The sequence below is a fragment of the Phasianus colchicus genome, chromosome 29 (genome assembly GCF_987193195.1).
Source record: "Phasianus colchicus chromosome 29, bPhaCol1.hap1.1, whole genome shotgun sequence".
In the NCBI taxonomy this organism is placed as follows: Eukaryota; Metazoa; Chordata; class Aves; order Galliformes; family Phasianidae; genus Phasianus; species Phasianus colchicus.
The window spans coordinates 882,441-910,429 of record NC_143464.1 but is presented as its reverse complement, the minus strand read 5'-3'; the positions used below and the strand labels follow the sequence as shown (position 1 = coordinate 910,429).

The following is a 27,989-nucleotide window of genomic DNA, read 5'->3' as shown; positions in this document are numbered from 1 at the left end:
TGTGTGGGGAGGTGCAGCAGAAGTCATCTTCACAAAAGGAGAGCGAATAATCCAAATTCTTCTGCAAGCTGGTTTTGCTATTAAGCGAGGCAAAGTGAATGGACCTGCCCAGGAGATTCAGTTCCTAGGTATAAAGTGGCAAGATGGGCGTCATCACATTCCAGCAGATGTGACCAACAACATCACTGCTATGTCTCCACCCACTAGCAAGAGAGAGACACAGTCTTTTCTGGGTGTAGTGGGCTTTTGGAGACTGCATGTTCCAAACTATAGCCTTATTGTGCACTTCCTTCATCAGGTGATGCGGATGAAAAATGACTTCACATTTCAGAAGCAGCAGGCTTTTGAACAGATTGCAGAGGACATAGCCCGTGCCATAGCCCTAGGGCCAGTATGGCTGGGACAGGATGTAAAGAACATCCTGTACACTGCTGCTGGAGAGAAAGGTCCCACTTGGAGTTTGTGGTAAAGATCCTCAGGAGAGACCCGAGGATGATGCCTGGGATTTTGGAGGCGAGTATAAAGAGGGTCCAAAGAGTGCTACACTGCAACTGAGAAGGAGATCTTAGCTGCATATGAGGGGATTCGGGCTGCTTCTGAAGTGGTCGGTACTGAAACACAGCTCCTCTGGCACCTCGACTGCCAGTGCTGAACTGGATGTTTAAACGAAAGGTTCCCTCCACCCATCATGCAACTGATGCCACTTGGAGTAAGTGGGTTGCACTGATTACACAACGAGCGCGGATGGGAAACCTCAGCTGATTTGCAACCCCTGGTTGGATAACAGTGAAACTGGCACTCAGTGTCCAGACACAGGCATCAGTTTAATGTGAATCTGTGCACTACAGTTATCTGTAAGGTACTGGTACTTCTACACTTATTTCCATGTGCAGCTACACTTTGTGATGTTATAAGAAATCAAAGTAAGCCTTGTGTTACTTGACAACTTTGTGAGAGGAAAAGAAAGAATAGAGAGAGACAGAGTAGGGGGGTAGGGAGGAAAGAGGGACAGAGAAAGACATCACAGGTCCTGGTTCCAGCTTTGATCCAGCAGAGAGAAGTGGAGGGTCCTTGACTTGTAAGCGTGCTTGTCTCATAGTTTTGAAGCAGGAAAGTCTCCAAACAGGACCTCAAGGATCTCTCTGGCGTCCTTCTGTGGCTCCTAGGTTTACAGGTGTGCCATCCAGGGTTGTGAGTGAGGTGGCAATAAACAAGTCCATCAAAAACAAGTTTGCAGTCACAGCTTCCTACAGAATGATGAGAACATTTTGGGCAGAGCAAGGCTGTCTCATTTTTCACAGGATTCCCTCCTCCCCAAGTGTCCAGCCTTCAGTCTGTTGACATGGCAATGCTCTTCCAAGCTGTTAAAACAACTCCAGGCACACCGCAGGCAAAGCGTCCTTTTTTTGTTGGTCTGCTACGTAATGCAGGACTTGAGGGCTGACACAAGTGCAAGGAGAAAGGAGAACAGCGTGCAAAGGTGGTGCAAGGAGAGCAGCACTGAAAAGTGCACGTCCTGCTGCTGCCCATGGCCGTGGCTCCAGGGAAGCAGCAGCACAACTCCAAGGCAGCAGAGAGGGAGCGCCCAGCGGGCGGTGAGGGGCAGCCCCACAGACACCAGGGCTGCTGCAACGTGTGGCATTGGGCCCTTGGTTCCTGCAGCCCTCCTGTGTGCAGGGCTGCTCTCTGAGATACAGATGATAATCTAATTTTTATTTATTTATTTATTTATTTTTAAATCTACTCAAACAGCCAAGTGCTTGAAGAATAGTAAAGATTTCAGAAGTAGGGGGAAAAAAAAGTACATGGGAAATATAGGTTAATAATATTATTTATGTGAAGTAAAAACTATCATAAGAATTAAAAAATAATCAAGGAAAAAGAATGGAAATATTGCATGATGCCATTCCCGGCTTTTCTTGAGTTTGTGGTACTTATGTGAAGATGATGAAGATATAATCAATGCTGAAAAAACATATGTATAAATAACTTCCTGAGGACAGCCTTGAGCTCCCGGTTCCTCATGCTGTAGATGAGGGGGTTCAGCATTGGAGGCACCACCGAGTACAGAAATGACACCACCAGGTCCAGGGATGGGGAGGAAAGTGATGGGGGCCTCAGATGGGAAAACGTGGCAGTGCTGAGAAACAGGGAGACCACGGCCAGGTGAGGGAGGCACGTGGAGAAGGCTTTGTGCCGTCCCTGCTCAGAGGGCATCTTCAGCACAGCCCTGAAGATCTGCACATAGGACAGCACAACGAAAACAAAACAAGCCAGAAAGATTAAGGCACTAAATATGATAAGCCCAACTTCTCTGAGGTAAGAACCAGGGCAGGAGAGCTTGAGGATCTGGGCAATTTCACAGAAGAACTGATTGATGGCATTGCCTTGGCAGAGAGGCAGGGAAAATGTATTGGCAGTGTGCAGCAGGGAATAGAGAAGCCCAGTGCCCCAGGCAGCTGCTGCCATGGTGGCACAAGCTCTGCTGTCCATCAAGGTCCCGTAGTGCAGGGGTTTGCAGATGGCAACGTAGCGGTCATAGGACATGATGGTGAGAATGCAATACTCTGATGAGATGAAGAACAGAAAGAAAAAGACCTGCACAGCACATCCTGAGTAGGAGATGTGCCTGGTGTCCCAGAGGGCATTGGCCATGGCTTTGGGGAGAGTGGTGGAGATGCAGCCCAGGTCGAGGAGGGCGAGGTTGAGGAGGAAGAAGTACATGGGGGTGTGCAGGCGGTGGTGGCAGGCTACGGCTGTGCTGATGAGGCCGTTGCCCAGGAGGGCAGCCAGGTAGATGCCCAGCAAGAGCCAGAAGTGCAGGAGCTGCAGCTGCCGCGTGTCTGCCAACGCCAGCAGGAGGAACTCGCTGATGGAGCTGCTGTTGGGCATCTGCTGCCTCAAGGCATAGTCACCTGTTTGAGGAGGGAAAAAAGGGAAAATGTTACTCCAGATTTCTCCAAGCAAACCGTACTCAGTGACTTCTGAAACCTCCTACACTGCCTCCGTCCTTTCTGCAAGACCTCTCAACTCTGGCTGCTGCTGGCTGACGGTGCCACAGAGTACGAGGAACTCTGCTGCAGGCTGTGGATGAGTCAGCTCTGTTCTACAGCAATAAAACAATTGAAAAATAGAGTAATCTCAGATTAAAAACCTGAGGTATCAAGGAGCTTTCCACAAATTTCTCAAAACTGGACAGCAGAGCTCTGTCAATATATTTTCTTCAGTTGCCCCAGCATTCATGAAAAGTGTTTTTAAGGTAGAAATCCTTGATCACTGTGAGACACTTCAGGTGTCAGTGTCACTTTTGATGTCAGAGAGGCAAAGAGCATACCCTGCACTTCCAAATGATTGGTCCACCTGATCTGCTCTGTGTTTGCACCACTGGAGGATGGTCACACTCTAGGAGTTAACCTGACAAGACTCTGGTTGCCAGTAAGAGCAAAGGTTAGTTGTGCAGAACTCCAAGTCTCTCGTCTTCCTTACTGTACCAGAGGAAGATCTCAGCTCTCCCTTTCTCTCCTGGGACACTGCCGTCCAGCAGCATTTCCATGGCCTTAGCACTGAGGCATCTTCTCCATGGTGCTGCTGGAGAACACAGAGCTGCCGTGGCAGGCAGAGCTGCAATATTTTGCAGGGCTGACTTCAGCCCAGGAGGAACCACAGGAGCAGAGCCAAAAGCCCAGAACGTGGGGTGTCCTAGAAAGAGAGTCAGCTCATTCATCGCCCTAAAGTCAGCATTTATCAGAGAGTTGAGCCTTTAATGCAACTCTTAATCAAGTTCTCATGCACTAGGAATGGATGCACAGGCTGATTGTGAAAACAGGCCAGGGGGTTGCTGTAGGGAAGGTATGTGCACTGCAGGGATGGCAGTGAGGTGCCCATTTTCCTCTCCCAGCCCTTGCAGTCAGCACTCTTCTCTCCCTCCCTGTCCATGTCTCTGCTGCCTGCAGCTGTCCCTGCCTGCAGCTGCTTCTCTGTCCCCACGTACCCTACCTGGGGCTCACAGGTACATTACAGACGCTGTGTGCACAGCTCTGCCCTGCCAACCCCTCTTGGCCCACGGGAATCTCAGTGTTTGCAGGTGCCAAGGGTCAGGTCACACACATCCTGGTGACACTGGACACAGGGCAATGGTGATTTGTATGGATGCAGGGGCAATAAAGAAATTTGCTGCGAGGCCTGGTAACTCTCAGTGTGATAGTATTGGAGTCTCAGTCTCTTCTCTGAAATCACAAACTCCATTCCCACAAGGCCAAGTGAAGAGAAAACAGAAAGCACAGGCTCAGGAAAGCCCACCCTGAAGCATAACAACTGCTTTATTCTCCCTCTTGCAAAGTGCCCTCAGAAGTGCCCTGGAGTTCTAAGCCCCTGCAACAGGGAGCAGCTGTGGCAGCAGAAGGCCCCTGCCCTGCCCTGCCCTGCTTCCCCCCACACGTCTCCCTGCAGCGCCCTGGGCAGCTCCCCGTGCAGGCTGAGTGCTGAGTGCTGAGTGCTGAGTGCTGAGTGCTGAGCCTGGCAGGCGGCAGAGTCCCTGCCCCGGCACACAGCCCCTGGGGCACAGCAGGGACCTGCTCTGCAGGACAGCCCTGGGCACCCGGCTGCAGCCCCGGCTGCACAGCCTGCAGCCGTCCTGGGACACGCAGCCCTCAGGGCTGTGCTCTGATGCTGCAGCATGGAAGCCCTCAACTAGAGTGGGTCCTTTTCACTGATAAAGAAACAGTGTCAGCTGCCTCATCTGCAATGGAATGTCCCAAATTTAGTGATCCTTGCAATAAAAGCCACTGCACTGCCTGTAATGAGAGACTTACCTTGTCAAGGGCTGTGAGAAATGCTCCTCCAGTGGACTCTCAGCCTGTTCAGATGCTATGCAGGCTGCAAGCTCTCCTGCTCCTTCTCTCTGTCACCTGCAGATCATGCTCCCAGTCCTGCTGTGTGCTGCACAGGAGCTGCTCCTGGGCACAGCTCTTTCACTGCAGCACTGACGACTTGTAGGAGCTCCCTCTGTCCCAGGAGCCCAGCACAGCTCAGCAGCAGATGATGCCATTTCTATCCAACCCACTGATCTCCCCTGAGATGTCCCTGGGTCTCCATGGCCAACAGCTCCTGAAAGACAACAGCACCGTGACTGTACTTTGAAATCTTTGTACTGTACTCTAAATTAACCACCAAACGTCCAGTGGACAGTGGCCAACTCCAGACATACTTAGTCCTACCAGAGTGTGATTGCTAAAACAAAAAGGGCACACAGACCAGGACAGGGAGGGATGGACTAACCCTGGGCAGGGCACTGATACAGCTGAGGCAGTGCAAGCACCTCATCCCTACATGGAAACCCAGCAATGGAAATGGGATTCTGCTCCCCATGGACCAACAGGAGCTGGGATTCCTCTGGTTGAGTTCAGGCATGATCAAGGAGTTGCCTGCATGTGAGCTCCTGCTCTGAGTCCTTGGTCCTTCAGCAGGGAGTCAGTTGCTCACACACAGGCCCTGGGTGATGACCAAGGTGCCTGGGGTGCTCCTGGATGTGTGCTAGTGCTTGGGAAGTGTGTGGGAAATCCCTGAGACAGACACCTCCTTCCTGAGCATCAGCTGAGAGCCAGAGAGGGGATGGAGATATACTTGGCCATCTTGTACGACAACAGACCCCTTTGTTTAGGGCACCTGAGTGTGCCTTTTTCACTTGTCTCCATGGAGCATGCAGTTATGCAGCTGGCAAAAGGGATGAGCTCTCAAAAGAAGAGGCAGATCTTCCTCTGTTCTCCATCTGCTGCCTGTTCTGGAGCTCAAGGCACTACAGAGCTGACACACATCTTTGTTCTTCATCTGATGAAACCTCAGTTTTCTATGGGCTCTCATGTGACTGGCCTCAGAAGTCATGGCAGTGTCCTGGGCTGTCCTGCACACTCACATGCAGCTGCAAATGCAGCACAGAGCCTTTAGGAAAGCCATGCCCTCAGAGTGTCTGTGCTGCTTGGACAACTCCAAGCCTCACAATGGGTCCGATGCCTGTGTGCCACCTTCTGAACACAAATACCATAGATGCGCTCCTCAGCCATGCTAAATCTAATGATGTTTCCCAATTGGCATGTGTTTTGCACTGTTGAAAACACCCAAATATGATGAGGCGGAAATTTTTGTGCAGTTTCAGGCTTGAGCTCTTGTTTGGACCACAGAGACACAATTATATGGCTTCCACAACTGGACTGCAGCACCGGGGGGATACAGAGTCTTTACAGTGGATGGGTGAGGAGACAAGGAAGGACGACTGCCCTCTGTGAGAGTGCACTGAGCTCTTCCTGGGGATGGCAGGGCAGGTCAGAGCGAATGGAAATGGCAAAGAGAGGAACCACAGAATCACAGAATTACCAAGGTTGGATAAGACCTTCAAGATCATCCAGTCCAACCATCATCTATCACCAACAGTTCTCACTAAACCATGTCTCTCAACACAACATCCAAACGTTCCTTGAACACCTCCAGGGTTGGTGACTCCACCACCTCCCTGGGCAGCCCATTCCAGTGCCTGACCACTATTTCAGAATAGTACTATTTCCTAACGTCAGGCCTAAATCTCCCCTGGCACTGCTTGAAGCCATTCCCTCTAGTCCTATCACCAGTTACACGAGAGAAGAGGCCTTAGCCCAGCTCACTACAACCTCCCTTCAGGTAGTTATAGAGAGCAATAAGGTCTCCCCTGAGCCTCCTCTTCTCCAGACTGAACAATCCCAGCTCCTTCAGCCTCTCCTCATCAGGCCTGTGCTCCAGACCCCTCACCAGCTTTGTCGCCCTTCTTTGAACCTGCTCCAGAGCCTCAATGTCTTTCTTGCAGCGAGGGGCCCAAAACTGGACCCAGTACTCAAGGTGCAGCCTCACCAGAGCCCTCCATGAACCCATGCTGACTAACTATGGTTATCTATGGAGACTCGATCTTGCTGTGGTGTGCCTTAAACAATGGGTAAAATTAGGTTAGAGCTTATTTTTCCTGTTGTGGTTTGCAAAAGGCTTTAGTGAGCCTTAGGCAGCGGGTAAAATTTAACCCCCTTCCATCAGTGTGTCGTCGTGAGAGCCCATCCTGCAACCCTAGAAAACCAGAATCCTGGAATACTGGAGAAACCTTAGAAAATTACAGTTCTAGAGACCTGAAAGCCTTGAACCTAGAATCCTGTAATCCTATCTAGAATCCTCGCATCATGGAATCTTAGAAACCTACTTAGCATTCAAAAAACCTAAATCCTGGAAACATAGAATTTTATAATTCTTTAATCCTGGAAACCTGGAATCCTACTTCATAGAAATCTAGAAATCTAAGAAAGCTATAATCCTACCATCCTGCAAACCTAAGAAAAGTAGAAATTTAGAATCCTACAGACAAGAATCCTACGTGCTCAAATTCCTACACTCCTACAACTCTAGAATTCCAGAAGCGTCGAATCCTAGAAACACAGAATCCTATGAATGTAGAAACCTAGAATCCTAGCATGCTAGAATGTGAATGTCCTAGACTCTCAGAATCATCGAGGTTGGAGAAGATAAGGTCATCGAGCCCAACCCAGGACGTGCCATGCCATGGAAGTCCCTCACCTGCTCCCCAGCAGCACAGGCTCAGGGCCCAGCAGGGTGACACAGCACAGATCTGGTGACAGGTCACAGCTATGGGTTTAGCGGTGGACTTGATGGTGCTGAGTTAACAGTTGGATGACCGGAGAGGTCATTTCTAACCTCAATGATGCCATGATGCCATGATGGGGAGATCACTGCAGGGGGAGATCACAGCCTGAGAACTCAGACCTCATACATTTTACTTGTTCAGTGTTGTGCTGTTACAAAAGCCTGAGTATTTCTTTGTAGATGTCCTCAAACCAGCCAAGGGGTTTTCCTGAGGAGAACCTTTCACGTGGAATTGCTATCAAGTGTCATCCACCTGCTTTGTGTCTATCACAAAAACAGCCCGTTCCTCACCTCAGTCAATATTCCTCAGTGATGGCAGCACGGGCAGTTCATTGGTTCTTTCCAAAAGAACTCCAGAGCAGGAATAACGCCACGCTGTATTTAAATATAGTGAATAAGGCAGCACTGCTAAGCTCTGACAAAGATTGTGCAGAGCAGAATCAGCCCAAAGGAAGCTCTTCCAGCTGGCTGCTCTCTGGGCAATTTCCAAAGCAAACACTGAACTGCTGTTTTCAGAGAGGACCCACAACAGCTCTCTTATTTATGGGAAATGCCCCGTGAAGCTGTGACCAGCTGGCTGTTCTGTCGGATGGAGCACTTCACATTGGCTTATCATCTTTCCTTGACAAATCCTTGAGCTGTTTGCAGTTCTAAGCCATTTATCAGTGCTCTATTATTTCCTTCCTTTCATCTGGATAAAACAAGCTTCACTTACAGCCGTGACAGGAGGCTGTATCATGATGACACAAAGCCCATAGGACACCTTTGTTCTGCTGAAGCTGAGGCACACAGCCCAGTGACTTCAGAACTTAATGCCAATTTTCACCCCCAGCCTTGGATTCCCTGCCTGGGTGTCCTCATGACAATCTGTCCTCATGGACAGAGGCAGCACTACTGCCATGTCAGACATGCGGCACAGATTTCTGGATGAAACGTGGGGACTTCTGAGGCTGGCTATTTAAGAGAGCAGAAAATACATGACACATCTCCTGATGTGACCTTAGGGGTCTCGGCCCTCCTAAATGATTCCATGATTCTGTAATTCTATGGTACTGTGATTCTGTGGTTCTGTGCCTCCATGAGTCATTGATTCTATGATTCTGTGACTTCTGTGGTTCAGGTATTCGGTGATTCTCAGATTCCATGATTCTAAAAGTCATGGTCTTTAGGTTTGGTAAGGAGGAAACGTGTCTGCCATAGCCCAGGCCTGTTATTCACTCCTGACCTCCTGCATGACCCCAAAGACACTGAGTGGACACTGCCAGCCTCCCTGTGCTTATTTGTCCCCGTCACCCACCTGTCCCCACAGACTTCCAGGTCCCTGTCACCAACCAGTTCCCATTTGGCTGCATGTCCCCATATCTTCATGATTTCCCCATATTGTCATGATATTCTTATGTTCCCATGATGCCCCCATATCTCCATGATGCTCCCATATCTTCGTGTCCCCATATCCGTATGTCTCCTTGCTTTCCAAATATCTCCCTAATTTCCTCACTGCCCACATCCCAGTTGCCCTCTCACCTCCCCCAAAAGCTATATCCCCAGTTCCCCAAACTATCAGCCCAACAACTTGCATCACAGGACTCAAGAGAAGTCAGGGATGAATCCTTGGATAAAGCCTTGATATGGGGATGGTGGTCCTGGGGACAGAAAGGCTGGGGTGTGCTAGGTGCTGGTATCTGGGAGCTTTGGGCTCAATGCCATGGGGATCCCAGCACTCAATGTTCTTCCTCTGATCCCTGGTTGCCTCCTGTGCCCCGGGGCTGGGGCAGGGGATGGCTGCATGCCAGGTCAGTCTGTGCCAACGGAGCCTGCCAAACCCAGGGGCACTTGGGGGTTGTGGGAGGGACAGTGGGAGGATAAATGCAGCCCTTGCTTCCTGCAGCCTCACCCAGCTCCCAGAGCACAGAGGAAGATGAAGGCAGCTGCGCTCAGCCTCGTGATGCTCCTCGCTGCCCTGTGCTGCACAGTGGAAGCTCAGGTGAAGCATCCATGGGAGATGTGGGCTAGGGCTGGAGGGGATTGGCCATGGGGGTCCCTGATGCCAAGGTCTCTCTCACTCCCTCTCCTACTCCTCTCCCCACAGCCACTTGTGCAAGCACCGGAAGTTGTTGTGGTGAGTGCCCGGGCAGCCACACAGATTGTGTCCAAGGGTTGCCCTGCAGGGAGCTCCGCAGGGACAGGTGGAGTCTGCCCCTGCCTGGCAGAGGCCACCCCTCAACTTGGAACATCCAAATTCCTTCCATTTGCATTCTAGTCCCCTTTTCTTTGGGTCCCCAAATGCCTTCTCTTGGGGGCTCCAAATGCCCTCTCTTTGGGTCCCCATATCCCATCCTTTTGGCACCAACAAATCTCCTTCCTTTGGCATCCCAATTCTCATCTGTTTAGGTCCCCAGTCCCCTCTCTTTCATTTTCCCCCATTCACCTCTCTTTGAGATCCTCATTCCTCTTCATTTGGTACTCCCAAGTCTCATCTCTTTGTCATCCCTATTCCCCTTGCTTTGGGCCCCCCAAGCTCCTGTCCTGTCCCTATGTCCTACCCCAACCCTGGGTTTCTCCATGGGCAGAAGTGCAGACAGAACTTGGCAGCCACAAGCGTGGGGGCAGCCCTAGGGCCAAACAGGGGGCTTGGGTGGGGACACCCAATCTCACAGTTCCCTCATGGCTGCCCCTTGGCTCTTCTTCCCCAGGAACCACCACCTGTCGTCGTTGAAATTCCTGGTCCTGTAAGTTGAGGGGTGACCCTGGGATAAGAACAGGGGTGCGATGTGTTGCTGTCTTCTCTGTTTTCCTGGGACTTGGAGACACCCCTGGGCCCCAAGGCCTCTGTTTGGCTCCCTCCCGCGGTGGGTGAACAATGGGCAGGGGAAGGAGGCAATGGAGGGCAGTTGGGGCTGAGCAGGCTACAGGACCTTGCCTTGGCCATGGTATTCTAGTGCCCACAATGGGTCCCTGTGCCGTCCGGGCCTCTCAATGTGTCCCATTTTCCTTGGTGTTCCCAGTGTGGTCCAGCATTTCCCATTGTCCCTCGGTGTGTCCCTACACCTCCTTTCTCCCCAGGTCGTGCTCAGCAGAGCAGAGGAGAATCCCCCACGTGAGAAACGCGCAGTCCTGGATCTGCGTGTCTAGGTGAGCAGCACGGGGACACCTGCAACCCCACAGGGCACTTGGGGACCTTGGGTGTCCCGTAGCCCTGAGGACCAGGGATCCGGGGCTGGGGATGGATGGTATGGAGGGGACTGTCCCTGGCCTGCTCCAGGGGGACCTGGGCACTGTCACCTCCATACCTTCCCTTGCACTCTATGGGGCAGTGCAGAGGAGGGGATTTGGAAGGGTCAAGCTCAGGCTGCCCTATGGATAGCCAAGGGTCACCATGCAGGTGGGACAGGAGCTGTGGCTGCTGTCCCAAGGGGACCCACATCTTGCCCTGGGCCTGTTGGCTGCTGCCAGCCCTTCTTCTCTTGCCCTAAGTCCTTGGAGACAAACCCTGCAGGGACAAGGATTCTCCTCACCTCTGATGCCCTCTGACATCCTCTGATGACCTGCGCTGCCCTCTGACAACCAATGAAGACCCTGATGATTAATGACACCCTCTGATGATCAATAAATCCCTCAGCAAAGCTACACTCTGTGTCTGTGTCCTTGTTCTCATGCTCAGCAGGGACTGCTTGGACCTGTTCCTGCCCGGCAGTGGCCACCCTGAAGTGCTGGGAGGGGTCCCCAGCTCCATGCCATGCACACAGTGACCTACACCCCTGTGGGCTTCCCCAATCTCTCATCATCTGCTCCAAAGTCCTGAAGGTTGGAGCTCCTCATGCTGCCATGCAGCCTCAATACCCTGCCTCCGTTTTCTCCCAGATCCTCCTTCCAGTTTGTCACGGAATTAACTAGGTCAGTTTATGCCCGTGACAGGGGGCAGTAGGCCCCTGCCCTCCCCACCCCCCACCTGGGCCCACAAAATGGGAAGGAAGGGGGAAAAGGAAAAAAAACAGTCGCAACAATCTATGGAGGTAAACTTATTTTACTAACTATGATATCGGAATGCAAAATAATACAATATAATACAATCTAATTGAAATTGAGACTAATAAATCAAATAAGATATGAGAGAGAGTTCCCGAGACCGAGTCAAACCTGAAAAAGCTTGGAACGGCTAGGAAAGCACCTCCAGCACCCACTGCCAGGCAGTAAGAGACCGCCCCCCCCGGAAGGGTCAGATCCCGTGACTTCCGTAATGTATAGGGATAGGTACGTAGAATTAGAGGGTTAACACTTCAATTCCAGTACATGATGTTTTGATGTGGAATATTGAAAATCAAATAAGCAAAAACCAAAACCATGACAGCTTGGTTTTAGCATGAGTGGGAGAGTAAGTGTGGGAATCTGTGCAGTCCATTCCTTGGTAATGTTCTTGTCAGCAACAACACTGCAACCACACCACTGAATTCTGTCTCAGTGCAACACTGAGCCTTTTCATGGAAAAGCTTCTGTCTCATCTCTGTTGTCTGTTCCATTCCTGAGATGGAAGTGGCACCTGACTCAGGAAGGAGAAGGACACAGAGCTCTGCAGGAGGACCTGCACCACCTGCCCAGCAGCTCTGTGCTACCCCACAGTTGCACTTCCTACCTACAAATTCATGCTCCAGAATGTCTCCTGAGAGTCCTGGGCAACCTTTCCTGGGCTCTCATGTGTGCTTCAGCTACCCTAGGGCATCGTGGAGGCAGTGCCCACCTCTGTGTGGCAAATGGAAAGAAGACTGAAGGGAGACTTCAGGGAAAAGTTTAAGCCTCTGAGATGAAAACCCATATCCAAGACATTTTCATAGACAAGGTCTCACAGGGACTGAGGAAGAGGGGATCTGACAAGCAGCGTGCAAACCAGGTGCTGCTGCTGGCCTGTCAGAGGCACTGACAGATGTGAGCCTGAAAGCACAGACCCCAGCCAGGCGCCAAGGGATGGCCCGTCAGCTATTGCAGGCTGCAGTCACCGCACAGTTTGATTAACAGCTGTATGCTTCGTGCTGGATTATGGGGTGCTGAGAACAGCTGACCCCAGCAGCTCCAGAAATGTCCCACAGGAAGTAAGACAGAAAAAGTCATTGCATTCCCGTTGTTTGGATAAGCTTCACAGAGATCCCGGTTCGTTATGTACACTGTGACTGGGCAACACTGCACAGGTACAAACAGAGTAGTACTTGATGTGGATAATGACATTTAAGTGAAAAACATTACAATAACTAAAACACAGAATAAAACATTCAATAAATTACACTTAGAAAACTAATACATAAACCATGTAAGACAGTTTGATTCCGTTAAAATCTGTATTACAACTCTTAGATAGGAAAAGGTGGGCAGTTCACTGCTTTCGAAACACATTTGGTCATCAGTTTCCGAAGAGCATCTTTGAGCTCCTGGTTCCTCATGCTGTAGATGAGGGGGTTCATTGCTGGAGGCAGCACCGAGTACAGAAATGACACCACCAGGTCCAGGGATGGGAAGGAAATGGAGGGTGGCTTCAAATAGGCAACCATGGCAGTGCTGAGAAACAGGGAGACCACGGCCAGGTGAGGGAGGCACGTGGAGAAGGCTTTGTGCCGTCCCTGCTCAGAGGGCATCCTCAGCACAGCCCTGAAGATCTGCACATAGGACACAACAATGAATACAAAGCACCCAAAATACACAAGGATACCAACCACAATAAGCATAACTTCCCTGAGGTAGGCATCTGAGCAGGAGAGCTTGAGTATCTGGGGAATTTCACAGAAGAATTGGTCCACAGCATTGCCTTGGCAGAGAGGCAGTGAAAATGTGCTGGCAGTGTGCAGCAGAGCATGGAGAACCCCAGTGCCCCAGGCAGCTGCTGCCATGGTGGCACAAGCTCTGCTGTCCATCAAGGTCCCGTAGTGCAGGGGCTTGCAGATGGCAACGTAGCGGTCATAGGACATGATGGTGAGAATGAAATACTCTGTCGATATCAGAAAGACAAACAGGAAGGTCTGGGCAACACATCCTGCATAGGAGATGTGCCTGGTGTCCCAGAGGGCATTGGCCATGGCTTTGGGGAGAGTGGTGGAGATGCAGCCCAGGTCGAGGAGGGCGAGGTTGAGGAGGAAGAAGTACATGGGGGTGTGCAGGCGGTGGTGGCAGGCTACGGCTGTGCTGATGAGGCCGTTGCCCAGGAGGGCAGCCAGGTAGATGCCCAGCAAGAGCCAGAAGTGCAGGAGCTGCAGCTGCCGCGTGTCTGCCAACGCCAGCAGGAGGAACTCGCTGATGGAGCTGCTGTTGGGCATCTGCAGTTCCTGGGCAGGGAGTCCTGTGCAGAGTGCAGAAGATAATGACAGAAGTCAAGATAACTTGCAGACACTCTCCTCCTGCTATACTATAGAACAGTTTCTTTCTCTTTGAAAAATGTTCATTTAACTCCATAACTTCAATTTACTTGCATGAGCTTTAGTGTACCTTAAGAAGTAGAAGCTGAAAGAGCTCTTACTTTCCTCTCATTTCCTAATCATATCTCAGCTTCCTAGATAATTTCCTCTTACAATCAGTTTCCATCCCTCATATCTTTATGCTGTCTGCACTCACAGTGCCCATCCCTACCTCTTTTCTGCACTTAAATTTCTGTTAGAGAAAGCTGTCTGTTTTCAGGATAAGAGCATTATTCATGGCAGCAGAAAACGATAGCAATTTCAGCTGAAAGCACTTTAGGAGAATGTTCATATAAGGGCAAATTGTGAATGGTACAATTCAGGATTCTCAGAGATGTGTTCATATTTCACATCTCCTTTCAGAATTCTGCCTCCAACTCATTCTCCTTCCCTAAGAACAGGTGTTGGAAAATCCCTGCCTCGTCTCTCCTCCTGCAAAGCACCCTTGGAAAAAAAAACACCCAGTGGTGAGTGTAGCTGTTATCCCCCTGCCCCAGGCAGCAGCTGTAGCAGCAGAAGACCTCTGCCCTGCCCTGCCGTGGGACTCCTTCCCCCCACACGTCTCCCCGCAGCGCCCTGGGCAGCTCCCCGGGCAGGCTGAGTGCTGAGTGCTGAGTGCTGAGTGCTGAGTGCTGAGTGCTGAGTGCTGAGCCTGGCAGGCGGCAGAGTCAAAGCCTGCAGTGAGACTTACCTTGTCAAAGGCTGTGAGCAGTGCTCCTGCAGTGAGCTCAACACCTGCTCAAACCATACACATCCTATAAGCTCTCTGCCCTTTCTCTCCTCTCCTCCTGTCACCTGCAGGCTGTGCTGTGCAGAAGAGCTGCTCCTGGGCACAGCTGTCTCTCTGCAGTGCTGCCCACTTGTAGGAGCTCCCTGAGTCCCAGGAGCCCAGCCCAGCCCAGCCCAGCAGAGGATGTCATTTTCTCTTCCTCACTGCTCTCCCTGGAGATGACTTGGGGGCTGCAGGGCTGGCAGCTCCTGATAGACAACAGGGTCATCTCTGCAAAACGTACTTTGAAGTCAGATGAATGAATCACCAGTAGCCAAGCTGATTTCGGAAGCATTGTTTGTCCTAACAGATTGTGTGTGTTGAGCAAAGCTGCCAATGCCCCATCTGGTGTCATGGTTTTATGATTCTTGTTATCAGTATTCCACATCATAACATCATGTAAAGCACCGGGAATTAAAGAGTTAATACTCCAGTTCTGTGGATGGACAACTTTCTGGATACCTGGTTCTCAGAAGAGAAGAAGAACCGCATATCCCAGGGGACTCTGAGTTCAGAGGGGAAGATAAGCCGTGGGAGGAAGACCTGGGATCTCTCACTTGCTCGCTGCCTGGCAGTGTGTGGCTGCGCGCCCCAGCCGTGCGCCTTCAGTTCAAAGTAAGGCTTTTGGTTTCAGACACTTGCTCTCTCATTATATTTCAGTTATTACCCTAAATTCCAATTTTATTTTATAACATTGTGTTATCTTACATTACAGTATCATGTTTAGTAAAAATAAGTTTCCTTCTTCAATCATTGATGCTGTTTTTTATTATTTTTATTATTATTTTATTTCTTTATTTATTATTATAATTTTTTTTATATTTTATTTTATTTTATTTTATTTTATTTTATTTTTTGGCCAGTGGGACTGCCAAGCCTTCAGCCCTCTGTCACGGACACACATTGATCCAGATAACTCCGTAACAAGACAACACACTCAGTCATATGCTCTGCTTTTAGGACGGGTGTGTGGAGCCAAACGTTGGACCTGATGATCACTATGGGTCCTTCCCATTGTGGGTTGTGCTAGGATTCCATGACAAGCTGGATACAAGCACGGTGGGTTGGAATGACTGTGGTGTCACTGTGGGTAGGAGTTCAGTAACACAGTCACGATGTTCTCTCAAAAGTGTGGAGAGCAGTGCTGTCAGAATTACTGAGTTATGGCAGTGATCATTATTACAGTGATGTCAGAGTCACTGTGCTGGAAAGGGGAGACAAGCTCAGTGATTTCAGCTCCACTGTGTCGTCACAGCTGATATGAGCACAGTGGTGTTGCAGTCAGACAGGAGCTCTGCATGTGGGTGAGCATCAAACAAGGCATCCCCAGAACAAAATGCTACCAGTGAGGAAATGGTGCCTCCACCTTGGGCCTGGGAGTTCAAAGTTCTGTTGTGATTGACTGCTTGTTCAGACTGGGCCCCTCTCACATCCCACATCCTGGCATGAGACACACTGCCCACATGGGACTTGGGCCTCACGGCATCCTTGCACCCCATGCAGAGTCTGGCAGCTGCTGTGCCCTGGTCTTTCATTTGACATCAGACAAACCTCCATCCCACTGCCCCAGGAAGGGCCCTGAGCCAGCAGGAGGGAGGGACACGATCTCCCTGCCAAGGCTCTGGGGTTCAGGCCTTGGCCTTTCTGCTTCAGAAGACAAAGGAGGCTTTGCTCAGCATCACAGCCACCATCCCAGTGCCTTGGTCTGCCTGCAATCATGGCTTCCAATTATCTGCTCTAACAAGTCCCTGGGGAAGCTGGCTTATCCATGGCCCTCAGTGGGGCCCATTACTACTCCAAGAAACTTCACTGTTCCTTCTGACTTTGTCTTCTTGAGCACTTTGTGCAATCTTCTTTCTGCACTGGACGTGATGGACTCAGCAGCAAATGCCCCCTGGGGCCCATTACAACCTGAAGAGCCCTCCTGTGCCTTGTGCCTTCCTGTCATCTTCTTCAGCTGTTCAGAACTTGTGCAGCAAACTGGACAGGTATCTGGAGACATCTAAAAGAGGAAGAGAACAACAGGCATTAATGAAGTCTATTTATTTAGTTAGTTATTGTTCAGTTTAAACAAGAATTTAAAGCAACACTTTGCAACTGATATTGACCCAGGATGTCCCCTAATGAGCTCTGCTCTGTCACTGTGTGGACAGATCCCCATCAGGCTTCCGTTTTCCTTGCTGGACAAGCCCAGCTCCATCAGTCTCTCCTCACATGTGAAGTGCTCCATCCCCAGTCACCTTGAGTGAACCTTCCCAAACTCACTTTGTCTTGCTCTCATCAGCCTTGTGTTGGGGATCCGAACTGTAGAGGCAATGCTCTGGATAATGCCTTCCCTCCATCTTCCACCCATTATCTTCTTCATATTAAAAAACTGGAAACTTGATTTCTTACCAGATTTCCAAATTCTGAAACAAGGAAGAATAGTTATTGATTACAGGAGATACTAACATTAAACATTTGGAAGGAATTCTTAACATTTCTAAGATCATGATTGTGAGGCATGGAACAGCTGTGGAACAGGTAGCCCAGAGAAGTGGTGGATGCCCCATCCCTGGCAAAGTTCAAGATGTCAAGGGCCCCAAGCATCCTCATGTACTGGATGACAGCGCTGCCCACAGCAAGGGAGCTGAAACTGGATGGTCTTTTAGGTCCTTCCGATCCAAGCCATTCAAGGATTCTGTGGTTCCTGTCAGTCTCGTCCAACTCAGAATCCTGCTTGCTTAGGTATTCCCTCATCACCTCTTTTTTCACCAAGGACACATCTGCCATGCACCAACAATTCCCACCTGTCTCTGCCTCCTAGGATTCCAAGAAGACCAGACAAACTAATAAACCGTGAGGTCAGGAAGGAAATGAGTATCAGAGACTTTTCCATGTCCTGTCTCACCATGTTCCCTACACCATTCTACTGTGGGCCCACATTCTCGTTAGCCTTTCTTTTGTAGACCACATATTTCTACAAGCCCTTCTTGTCTGTGATATGCCTGGGCACATTCAATTGCAGTTGAACTCTGACTTTCCTATACTCATCTCAGGAACACTGGACAAAGTCTCTGCATTGCTGCCAGGTGCTCACTTCTTGTTTCCATTTCCTGTACGCTTCCTTTCTGTGTTTGGGTTAGAGCAACACAATCAATTCACAATAATGCAGGATTTCTGACATCTTAACTTGCCTTCCTCTTCCTCGGAATGGAAATATTCTGCTTGGAAGCCAAGTTGCTTAGATAGTTGCCACATTTTTTGACCCTATTCCCTCGCTGCCTTTCCCTGCTGTTCTGTACACCACAGACACTTGAAGAAGCCAAGGTGTGCTCTCCTGAAGCCCAAAGGTGTGAGCTCTCCTTTCAGATTCCTCAGCTCCACCATCCCATGGCCACTGCAGAGCAGCTTCTCTTTCACATTCACATTCCCCATCAACCCTTCCTTGGCAGTATGAGATGCAGCAGAGCACCTCTGCTCTTTGGTTCCTCTATGGCTTGGTCAAGAAGCTGCCAGCTGTGCTCTCCAGGGTTCTTCTGGATGGTGCATGCCCTGCTCTGCTGTCCCTGCAGCAGACACTGCAGTGGAAGAAGCCCCCAAATGGGACAAGGGCCTGACAACACGAGGCTCCCATCTGCACGTAAAGGGCACCTTCCACTTGCTCTTCCTGATCAGGAAGCCAGGAACAGACACCGTTGGTCTCCTCTGTTTGCCATTGCCATTGCCATTCACTCTGACCTGGCTGCTCTGCCTCCCCCAAGATGAGCTCAGTGCACTCTCTGAAAGGGCAGTTGCCCTTCCTTGTCTCTTTTGGAAGCCATTTCACCACATCCCTGAGATCCAAACAAGACCTCGGGTCTTCAACTCTTCAAAGCTTTCTAGCCCAGCATGTGCTGGTGTTCTCATTAGTGAAAAAGCACAGAAGAAAACAACCTATTCAGGATGGGTCATTGGATTCAGTGCATCCATGGTCTTTATGAAGATGGCACAAAGGCATTGGATCCACTGTGGGGCGTCAAGTTGACTAAGCAGCACAGACACTCCTGGATATGTCTTTCCTGAAGGCCCTGTGCTGCATTTGCAGCTGCATGTGAGTGTGCTGGACAGCCTGGAGAACTGGCATGACATGACATGACGTGGCTGCTTCTGACACCGTTTGCTTGAGAGCCCATAGAAAACTGAAGTGTTTTCTGTTGAACAATACAGATGTGTGTCAGCTCTGTCGTGCCTTGAGCTCCAGAATATTCAGCAGATGTAGAACAGAGAAAGATCTGCCTCTTCTTTGGAGAGCTCATCCATTTAGTCAGCTGCATACCTCTGCATGCTCCGTGGAGAAAAGTGAAAAAAGACACACAAGTGCCATAAATTGCCATCAATGCAAGGGTCTGATATCATTTAGGATGGCCAAGAATATCTCCATCCCCTCTCTGGCCCTCAGCTGATGCTCAGGAAGGAAAGGAGGTGTCTAAGTCAGGGATTTCCCACGCACTTCCCAAGCACTAGCACACATCCAGGAGCACCCCAGGCACCTTGGTCATCACCCAGGGCCTGTGTGTGGGCAACTGACTCCCCGCTGAAGGACCAAGGACTCGGAGCAGGAGCTCACATGCAGGCAACTCCTTGTGCACATCTGAACTGAACCAGAGGAATCCCTGAAACTCCTGTTGGTCCGTGGGGAGCAGAATCTGATTTCAGCCCCAGAGTTTCCAACTAGCGATGAAATGCCTGCACTACCTCAGCTGGATCAGTGCCCTGCCCAGGGGAAGTCCACCCTTCCTGACCTTCTCAGTGTGTCCGTTTTGTTTCAGCAAACACTCTCTAATCATATGTCTGGAATTAGTCACTGTCCACTGGACGTTTGGTGGTTAACTAAGCAGATTTCAAACTAAGTCATGACACGGTTGTTTTTCAGGAGCTGCTGGCCATGGAGTTGCAGGGACATCTCAAGGGAGATTACCTGGGGAAAAAAAAATCACATCCTCTGTTGCTGAGTTGGGCCAGGCTCCTGGGACACAGGAAGCTCCTACAAGGGGGCAGTGCTGCAGAGAGACAGCTGTGCCCAGGAGCAGCTCTTCTGCACAGCACAGCAGGGCTGGGGGCATGATCTGCAGGTGACATGAGGATAGAAGAGAGAGGAAGGAGAGTTACAGTCTATGTGGAGTGTGAGCAGGCTGTGAGCTCACTGAAGGAACACTGCTCACAGACATAGACACGGTAAGTCTCTGGCTGCAGGCAGTGCTGCTGCTTTTACTGGAGGGATCACTAAATCAGGGACTTCCCATTGCAGATCGGGATGCAGAGAGTCTGTGTTTCTTTATTATGAAAATGACTTGTTCCATATGAGGGCTTCCCCCCTCAGGGCAGGGGCCTTCAGCTGCCACAGCTTCTGCCTGGGGCAGGGGACTCACAGATTCACTGCATGCCAGAATGTTTCTAAGGACGCTGTGCAAGAGGAGAGACAAGGCAGGGGAAGGGAAAGGACTGGAGGCAGAAATCTAGATGGGGCTGTTCACTTAGAACACATCTCTGAGACTCCTGATTCACACTATTCTCACTCATTCTGTGAACAGTCACACAATGTGCATTCAGCCTCTCCTCTCTTGAAGGATAGAACAAAATTACAATACTGTCGTATTCTCCAGACATGAATAATGAAATTAACCTGCAGTCGGGCAGCTTTCTCTAACAGAAATGTAATGGCACATAGGATGGGACTGGGTGCTTTAAAAGCAGTTGGGTTAAAGACAGGGAAAGAGATGAAAATATCCAGGGAGATGGGATAAGATTAAAAAATGAGAAAAATATATAAGCTGCATACTCGTCTTCTGCTTATGGAATGCTAAACTTCATGAAATTAAATTGAAGTTATGGAGCTAAATGAACATTGTGCAGAGAGAAAGAAAAAAAAAAGAAAAAATTATAGCACAAGGAGTGCCTCTGAGAATGATCTTGACATTATCTTCTGCACTCTGCACAGAACTCCATGCCCAGGAACTGCAGATGCCCAACAGCAGCTCCATCAGCGAGTTCCTCCTGCTGGCGTTGGCAGACACGCGGCAGCTGCAGCTCCTGCACTTCTGGCTCTTGCTGGGCATCTACCTGGCTGCCCTCCTGGGCAACGGCCTCATCAGCACAGCCGTAGCCTGCCACCACCGCCTGCACACCCCCATGTACTTCTTCCTCCTCAACCTCGCCCTCCTCGACCTGGGCTGCATCTCCACCACTCTCCCCAAAGCCATGGCCAATGCCCTCTGGGACACCAGGCACATCTCCTACGCTGGATGTGTTGCCCAGACCTTCCTGTTTGTCTTTCTGATATTGGCAGAGTATTTAATTCTCACCATCATGTCCTATGACCGCTACGTTGCCATCTGCAAGCCCCTGCACTACGGGACCTTGATGGACAGCAGAGCTTGTGCCACCATGGCAGCAGCTGCCTGTGGCGCTGGGGCTCTCCATGCTCTGCTGCACACTGCCAGCACATTTTCACTGCCTCTCTGCCAAGGCAATGCAGTGGACCAGTTCTTCTGTGAAATCCCCCACATCCTCAAGCTCTCCTGCTCACACTCCTACCTCAAAGAGATTTGGCTTCTTGTGATCAGCGCCTCTTTATCATCTGGGTGCTTTGCTTTCATTCTTTTCTCCTATGTGCAGATCTTCAGGGCCGTGCTGAGGATGCCCTCTGAGCAGGGACGGCACAAAGCCTTCTCCACGTGCCTCCCTCACCTGGCCGTGGTCTCCCTCTTTGTCAGCACAGGCATGGTTGCCTACCTGAAGCCCCCCTCCATCTCCTCCCCATCCCTGGACCTGGTGGTGTCATTTCTGTACTCGGTGGTGCCTCCAGCAGTGAACCCCCTCATTTACAGCATGAGGAACCAGGAGCTCAAGGATGCGGTGAGGAAAATGATGCCCTGGTCACATTTCAGCAGGCTTAAACTTCACATGTCTCAGCAAGTGACTCACTCTGTACAATAACATACGTATGTTTCTTACTGATCATAATATTTATTTATGTTTATCACTTCATTTTTCTTTGCTGTTCATATATATGTGTGTGTGTGTGTAATTATCATTAGTGGTTATCATGGTCCTACACATATGTTTGGCTTCCTTCTACTTGTACTGAGGCATCACCGTGCTCTCTTTCTCCTGGAACCCATAGGAACTCTGGCTCAGTGCTGACTTTCTCACAGCCTCCATGTTCCACCTCTGCGTCTGCAGGCAAATGAGATGCCAGTGGGCACCGTGGAGCTGATATAGGCTTGATTAGCAAATGGGATCAGTGTATTAGCCGGTTGAACAATATATTACTTTAGCAGAAGGAATCAGTGTGTGCTCGTGGTAAAACTTCTGTGTTTAGCTTTGACTGGTGTGTGAACAGCCCTGTTTTTATCAATGATCCTGTTTCACAGAAGCTCTGAAATCACTTTTTTGCCTCCACCAGGTGCAAGGATTTGTTCTTGGGTTTGACATAACTGTTTGCACTTACACCAGACCAAGATAGAAAGTTGTTGATTGTGGCAAAACAAGCAATGGAAGTTTGCCAAATTGGGGGGAAAGAGCTAAAAGGTGAGCCAGGGTGCACATCTCAGCAATTCCTGGGTTGAGGCACAAAGCGTTTTATTCTTTCTTTGCTTAAAACCCAAAGACAACAAACTGTGTGTGTCAATGGCTACATATCACTGCAGGGTTTTTTGTTGTTGTTGTTTGTTTGTTTTTTTCTGCACACTTGGGATCAGCTATTGAATTCTGCGTCCCTTTCACGTTAATATATTGTTTGAAACTGCACCTAACCCACAACACATGTTTCTGTTATTCTATATAATATAAATTATTTCCAACACATGTCTGCTCACTGTTAGTTAGGATTTCACATCCTCTTCTTCCTTACCTATTTACTCTAATCCAAGTGATATGCCATGTTTCTATTTAATCTTTATTGTCTCATGTCCTGACTTTTTTCCCCTAATATTTAATAATAACTTCCCAAATTACCCCTGTGTACAAGTTGTTATTTCTGTTCTTGTTGTCAGACCCAGTCTGTTGTGTCACTGCAGCTCTGGTAATGATTCCTTTGCTGAACTCCAGACCATTCCAATAACAGCTCTCTGGGTACTGAAGGGAAGGTTGCTAAGTTACAGAAACACACTTATCTACCAGGTGCCACTTGTAAGCAAAGAATCAATCTAATAAACAATTTCTTCGTGTGTGCTGTAAAAAGATGTGTTTACTATAACACAGCCTTAGTCCTAGGATCTACAATGCTTTCTTTAGCTCAATATTACAAGGATCTAAAAGAGAAATCAGTATTTTCCCCACAGTTCAATACATGTCCTGGTTCTTTATGGTCAGAATGATAATGTGGATGCTTTGTCAGTACATCAGTTACACAGAGTGGTACAGAAATCTCCCTGGACTTTTGGAAGTCCTTTGGCATGGTCCCACATCACTTCCTTATCTCTGTGGAGAGATGTGTGAGATGGATTTGAAGGGCAGAGTGTTCACTGGAGAAGAAATTGGTTGGAAGGTCGCAGCCAAAGGACTGTGGTAAATGGCTCTCTGGGAAATCGGCTCCACCAGGTGGAGGCTGATCACAAGTTATGTCCACAGGGGTCAGCCTTGGGACCAGAGCTGTTCAACGTCTATCAGAGGCATGGATGATGAGACAGAGAGCACCCTCAGCAAGTGTGCTGATGTCACCAAGCTGTGTGGTGCAGTTGGCATGACAGAATGAAGGGGTGCCATCCAGAGGGACCTGGCCAGGCTTGAAAAGTGGGCCCAAAGAAACAGCATGAGGTTCAACAAGATCAAATGCCAGTTTTTGCACTTGTGTCGGGACAATCCCAGGCATGAGGGTTGAATTCCTAGAGAGCAGCCCTGAGGGGAAGGACTTCAAGATGGTAGATGAAAACCTGAACAGGAGCCAGCAGTGTGTGCTTGCAGCCTGAGAGGCCAACTGCACCCTGGGCTGCATCAACAGAGAGGTGGTCATCAGAGCAAGGGAGGGCACTGTCCTTCTCTACTCAGCCCTCAGAAGGCCCCATCTGGAGCATGATGTAAAGCTTTTAGAGAAGGTCCAGAGGAAAGCCGCGAGGGTGATCAGAGGGCTGGAGGACCTCTCCTGGAAAGACAGGCTGAGGGAGATGGGAGAAGAAACAGCCTGGAGGAGAACACATTGCAGCTTTCCAGTACTCACCGAGAGCTCAGAAACACGATGGAAATCAACTTTTAACATGGGCAGATATCACAAGGTACAAATGTTTTAAATTACAAGAGTTGAGATTTAGATTAGAGACTGGGAGGATCTTTTCAGAGAGAGGGTGGTGAGGTCCTGGCTGTTGTGATTTCATGCTTTTTTTTATGTCGGTATTCCACACCAAAACATCATGTGAAGCAGTGGGAGTTAAAGAGTTAGTGTTCTGGTTCCACTTGCTGCCTTTTATGGGCATTTTGAGCATTCTGATGGGAGGGGAGGGGCAGAATTCCCTGGAGCACATGGTGTGAAGAGGAAGATAGGTGGAGATCTGGACCACACCACAGTGGCTCTCCCTCAGGCCCCCCTCAGTTTGCAGCAGAGAAGGGCATGTGCTTCCCTTGTACTATCGTGGGGACTCACACTTTGGGCACACTTTGGTGCAGTAGGATTTAGTAAATTACCATTCCTCCTCAGATCGTTGCTGTTGTGATCCATTTGTTAAACCCATCTACTAGCTCTCGGCCCTTCCACCTCTCCCAGAGTGCGTGGCCTCCCTGGGGCCTCCCTGCACCACCAGCATCACCAGAAAAGTCCCAGGTCTGGTTCGCTCCTCTGATTACTACCCATTCTTGATAGTTCAGGTAAGCAGTGAAGAAATTGTTCAGGGAAGCCTGCGACCTATGCAGAAGGATTTCAGGGGTTGGGGCGAATGGCTGAAGGAGTGGCTTCACAAGTGGTATTTTTCTCTCTCCTTCTTCTGGGGTGGTGAGGGATGCAGAGCAGTCTAGGAAATGGCAGGCTTTGAATAAGTGGCAGAAAGGTTGGTGCCACCACAGAACTCTGGGTTCTTTGCCCATGGGGAGGACGGAAGAGAAAACTGGATGTGAATTGAGAGCAAATCTAAAGAAATGTGTGTGTAAAAACCAGAGTGAAGTATGGGTAAAGCACGTAGAGAAGTGTGAATAAAGCTGGACTAAAGTGTGAATAAACTTGAAGTGTGAGAAAGACCAGGAGCAAAGTGTGGGTAGACCAGGAGTAGAGCGTGAGTACACCCGGAGCAGGGTGTCAGTAAAAATCGGAGAAAAGTTTGAGTAAACCCAGAGTGAAGTGTGAGTAAACTTGAAGAAATGTTTCAGTAAACGCTGAGGAAAGTGTGAGTAAAACACACACACACACAAAATGTGAATAAACTCAGAGTAATGTGTGAGAGAACTTGGAGTAAAGAGTGAGGTGGGCATTTCAAGGATCCCTGCATTACATTTGTGATACTGTTGTGTGGGGAGGTGCAGCAGAAGTCATCTTCACAAAAGGAGAGCGAATAATCCAAATTCTTCTGCAAGCTGGTTTTGCTATTAAGCGAGGCAAAGTGAATGGACCTGCCCAGGAGATTCAGTTCCTAGGTATAAAGTGGCAAGATGGGCGTCATCACATTCCAGCAGATGTGACCAACAACATCACTGCTATGTCTCCACCCACTAGCAAGAGAGAGACACAGTCTTTTCTGGGTGTAGTGGGCTTTTGGAGACTGCATGTTCCAAACTATAGCCTTATTGTGCACTTCCTTCATCAGGTGATGCGGATGAAAAATGACTTCACATTTCAGAAGCAGCAGGCTTTTGAACAGATTGCAGAGGACATAGCCCGTGCCATGGCCCTAGGGCCAGTATGGCTGGGACAGGATGTAAAGAACATCCTGTACACTGCTGCTGGAGAGAAAGGTCCCACTTGGAGTTTGTGGTAAAGATCCTCAGGAGAGACCCGAGGATGATGCCTGGGATTTTGGAGGCGAGTATAAAGAGGGTCCAAAGAGTGCTACACTGCAACTGAGAAGGAGATCTTAGCTGCATATGAGGGGATTCGGGCTGCTTCTGAAGTGGTCGGTACTGAAACACAGCTCCTCTGGCACCTCGACTGCCAGTGCTGAACTGGATGTTTAAACGAAAGGTTCCCTCCACCCATCATGCAACTGATGCCACTTGGAGTAAGTGGGTTGCACTGATTACACAACGAGCGCGGATGGGGAACCTCAGCTGATTTGCAACCCCTGGTTGGATAACAGTGAAACTGGCACTCAGTGTCCAGACACAGGCATCAGTTTAATGTGAATCTGTGCACTACAGTTATCTGTAAGGTACTGGTACTTCTACACTTATTTCCATGTGCAGCTACACTTTGTGATGTTATAAGAAATCAAAGTAAGCCTTGTGTTACTTGACAACTTTGTGAGAGGAAAAGAAAGAATAGAGAGAGACAGAGTAGGGGGGTAGGGAGGAAAGAGGGACAGAGAAAGACATCACAGGTCCTGGTTCCAGCTTTGATCCAGCAGAGAGAAGTGGAGGGTCCTTGACTTGTAAGCGTGCTTGTCTCATAGTTTTGAAGCAGGAAAGTCTCCAAACAGGACCTCAAGGATCTCTCTGGCGTCCTTCTGTGGCTCCTAGGTTTACAGGTGTGCCATCCAGGGTTGTGAGTGAGGTGGCAATAAACAAGTCCATCAAAAACAAGTTTGCAGTCACAGCTTCCTACAGAATGATGAGAACATTTTGGGCAGAGCAAGGCTGTCTCATTTTTCACAGGATTCCCTCCTCCCCAAGTGTCCAGCCTTCAGTCTGTTGACATGGCAATGCTCTTCCAAGCTGTTAAAACAACTCCAGGCACACCGCAGGCAAAGCGTCCTTTTTTTGTTGGTCTGCTACGTAATGCAGGACTTGAGGGCTGACACAAGTGCAAGGAGAAAGGAGAACAGCGTGCAAAGGTGGTGCAAGGAGAGCAGCACTGAAAAGTGCACGTCCTGCTGCTGCCCATGGCCGTGGCTCCAGGGAAGCAGCAGCACAACTCCAAGGCAGCAGAGAGGGAGCGCCCAGCGGGCGGTGAGGGGCAGCCCCACAGACACCAGGGCTGCTGCAACGTGTGGCATTGGGCCCTTGGTTCCTGCAGCCCTCCTGTGTGCAGGGCTGCTCTCTGAGATACAGATGATAATCTAATTTTTATTTATTTATTTATTTATTTTTAAATCTACTCAAACAGCCAAGTGCTTGAAGAATAGTAAAGATTTCAGAAGTAGGGGGAAAAAAAAGTACATGGGAAATATAGGTTAATAATATTATTTATGTGAAGTAAAAACTATCATAAGAATTAAAAAATAATCAAGGAAAAAGAATGGAAATATTGCATGATGCCATTCCCGGCTTTTCTTGAGTTTGTGGTACTTATGTGAAGATGATGAAGATATAATCAATGCTGAAAAAACATATGTATAAATAACTTCCTGAGGACAGCCTTGAGCTCCCGGTTCCTCATGCTGTAGATGAGGGGGTTCAGCATTGGAGGCACCACCGAGTACAGAAATGACACCACCAGGTCCAGGGATGGGGAGGAAAGTGATGGGGGCCTCAGATGGGAAAACGTGGCAGTGCTGAGAAACAGGGAGACCACGGCCAGGTGAGGGAGGCACGTGGAGAAGGCTTTGTGCCGTCCCTGCTCAGAGGGCATCTTCAGCACAGCCCTGAAGATCTGCACATAGGACAGCACAACGAAAACAAAACAAGCCAGAAAGATTAAGGCACTAAATATGATAAGCCCAACTTCTCTGAGGTAAGAACCAGGGCAGGAGAGCTTGAGGATCTGGGCAATTTCACAGAAGAACTGATTGATGGCATTGCCTTGGCAGAGAGGCAGGGAAAATGTATTGGCAGTGTGCAGCAGGGAATAGAGAAGCCCAGTGCCCCAGGCAGCTGCTGCCATGGTGGCACAAGCTCTGCTGTCCATCAAGGTCCCGTAGTGCAGGGGTTTGCAGATGGCAACGTAGCGGTCATAGGACATGATGGTGAGAATGCAATACGCTGATGAGATGAAGAACAGAAAGAAAAAGACCTGCACAGCACATCCTGAGTAGGAGATGTGCCTGGTGTCCCAGAGGGCATTGGCCATGGCTTTGGGG

At 49.5% G+C, this 27,989-nt stretch overlaps 2 protein-coding genes across 2 annotated transcripts; both read right to left on the bottom strand.

Annotated features, from left to right (window-relative positions):
* Positions 1-1,959: 1,959 nt before the first annotated feature.
* LOC149914446 (olfactory receptor 14J1-like) lies at positions 1,960-2,724 on the bottom strand. Its single transcript, XM_090126346.1, has one exon. The coding sequence runs from the start codon at positions 2,722-2,724 to the stop codon at positions 1,960-1,962; it is 765 nt and encodes a 254-aa protein (XP_089982472.1).
* Positions 2,725-6,066: 3,342 nt separating this feature from the next.
* Positions 6,067-13,967, bottom strand: LOC149914445 (olfactory receptor 14C36-like). The gene is made up of 2 exons (XM_090126345.1): positions 13,028-13,967; positions 6,067-6,107 (listed from the first exon to the last, which is right to left on the bottom strand). Exons 1-2 carry the CDS (start codon positions 13,965-13,967, stop codon positions 6,067-6,069), a joined length of 981 nt encoding a protein of 326 aa, XP_089982471.1.
* Positions 13,968-27,989: the final 14,022 nt, after the last annotated feature.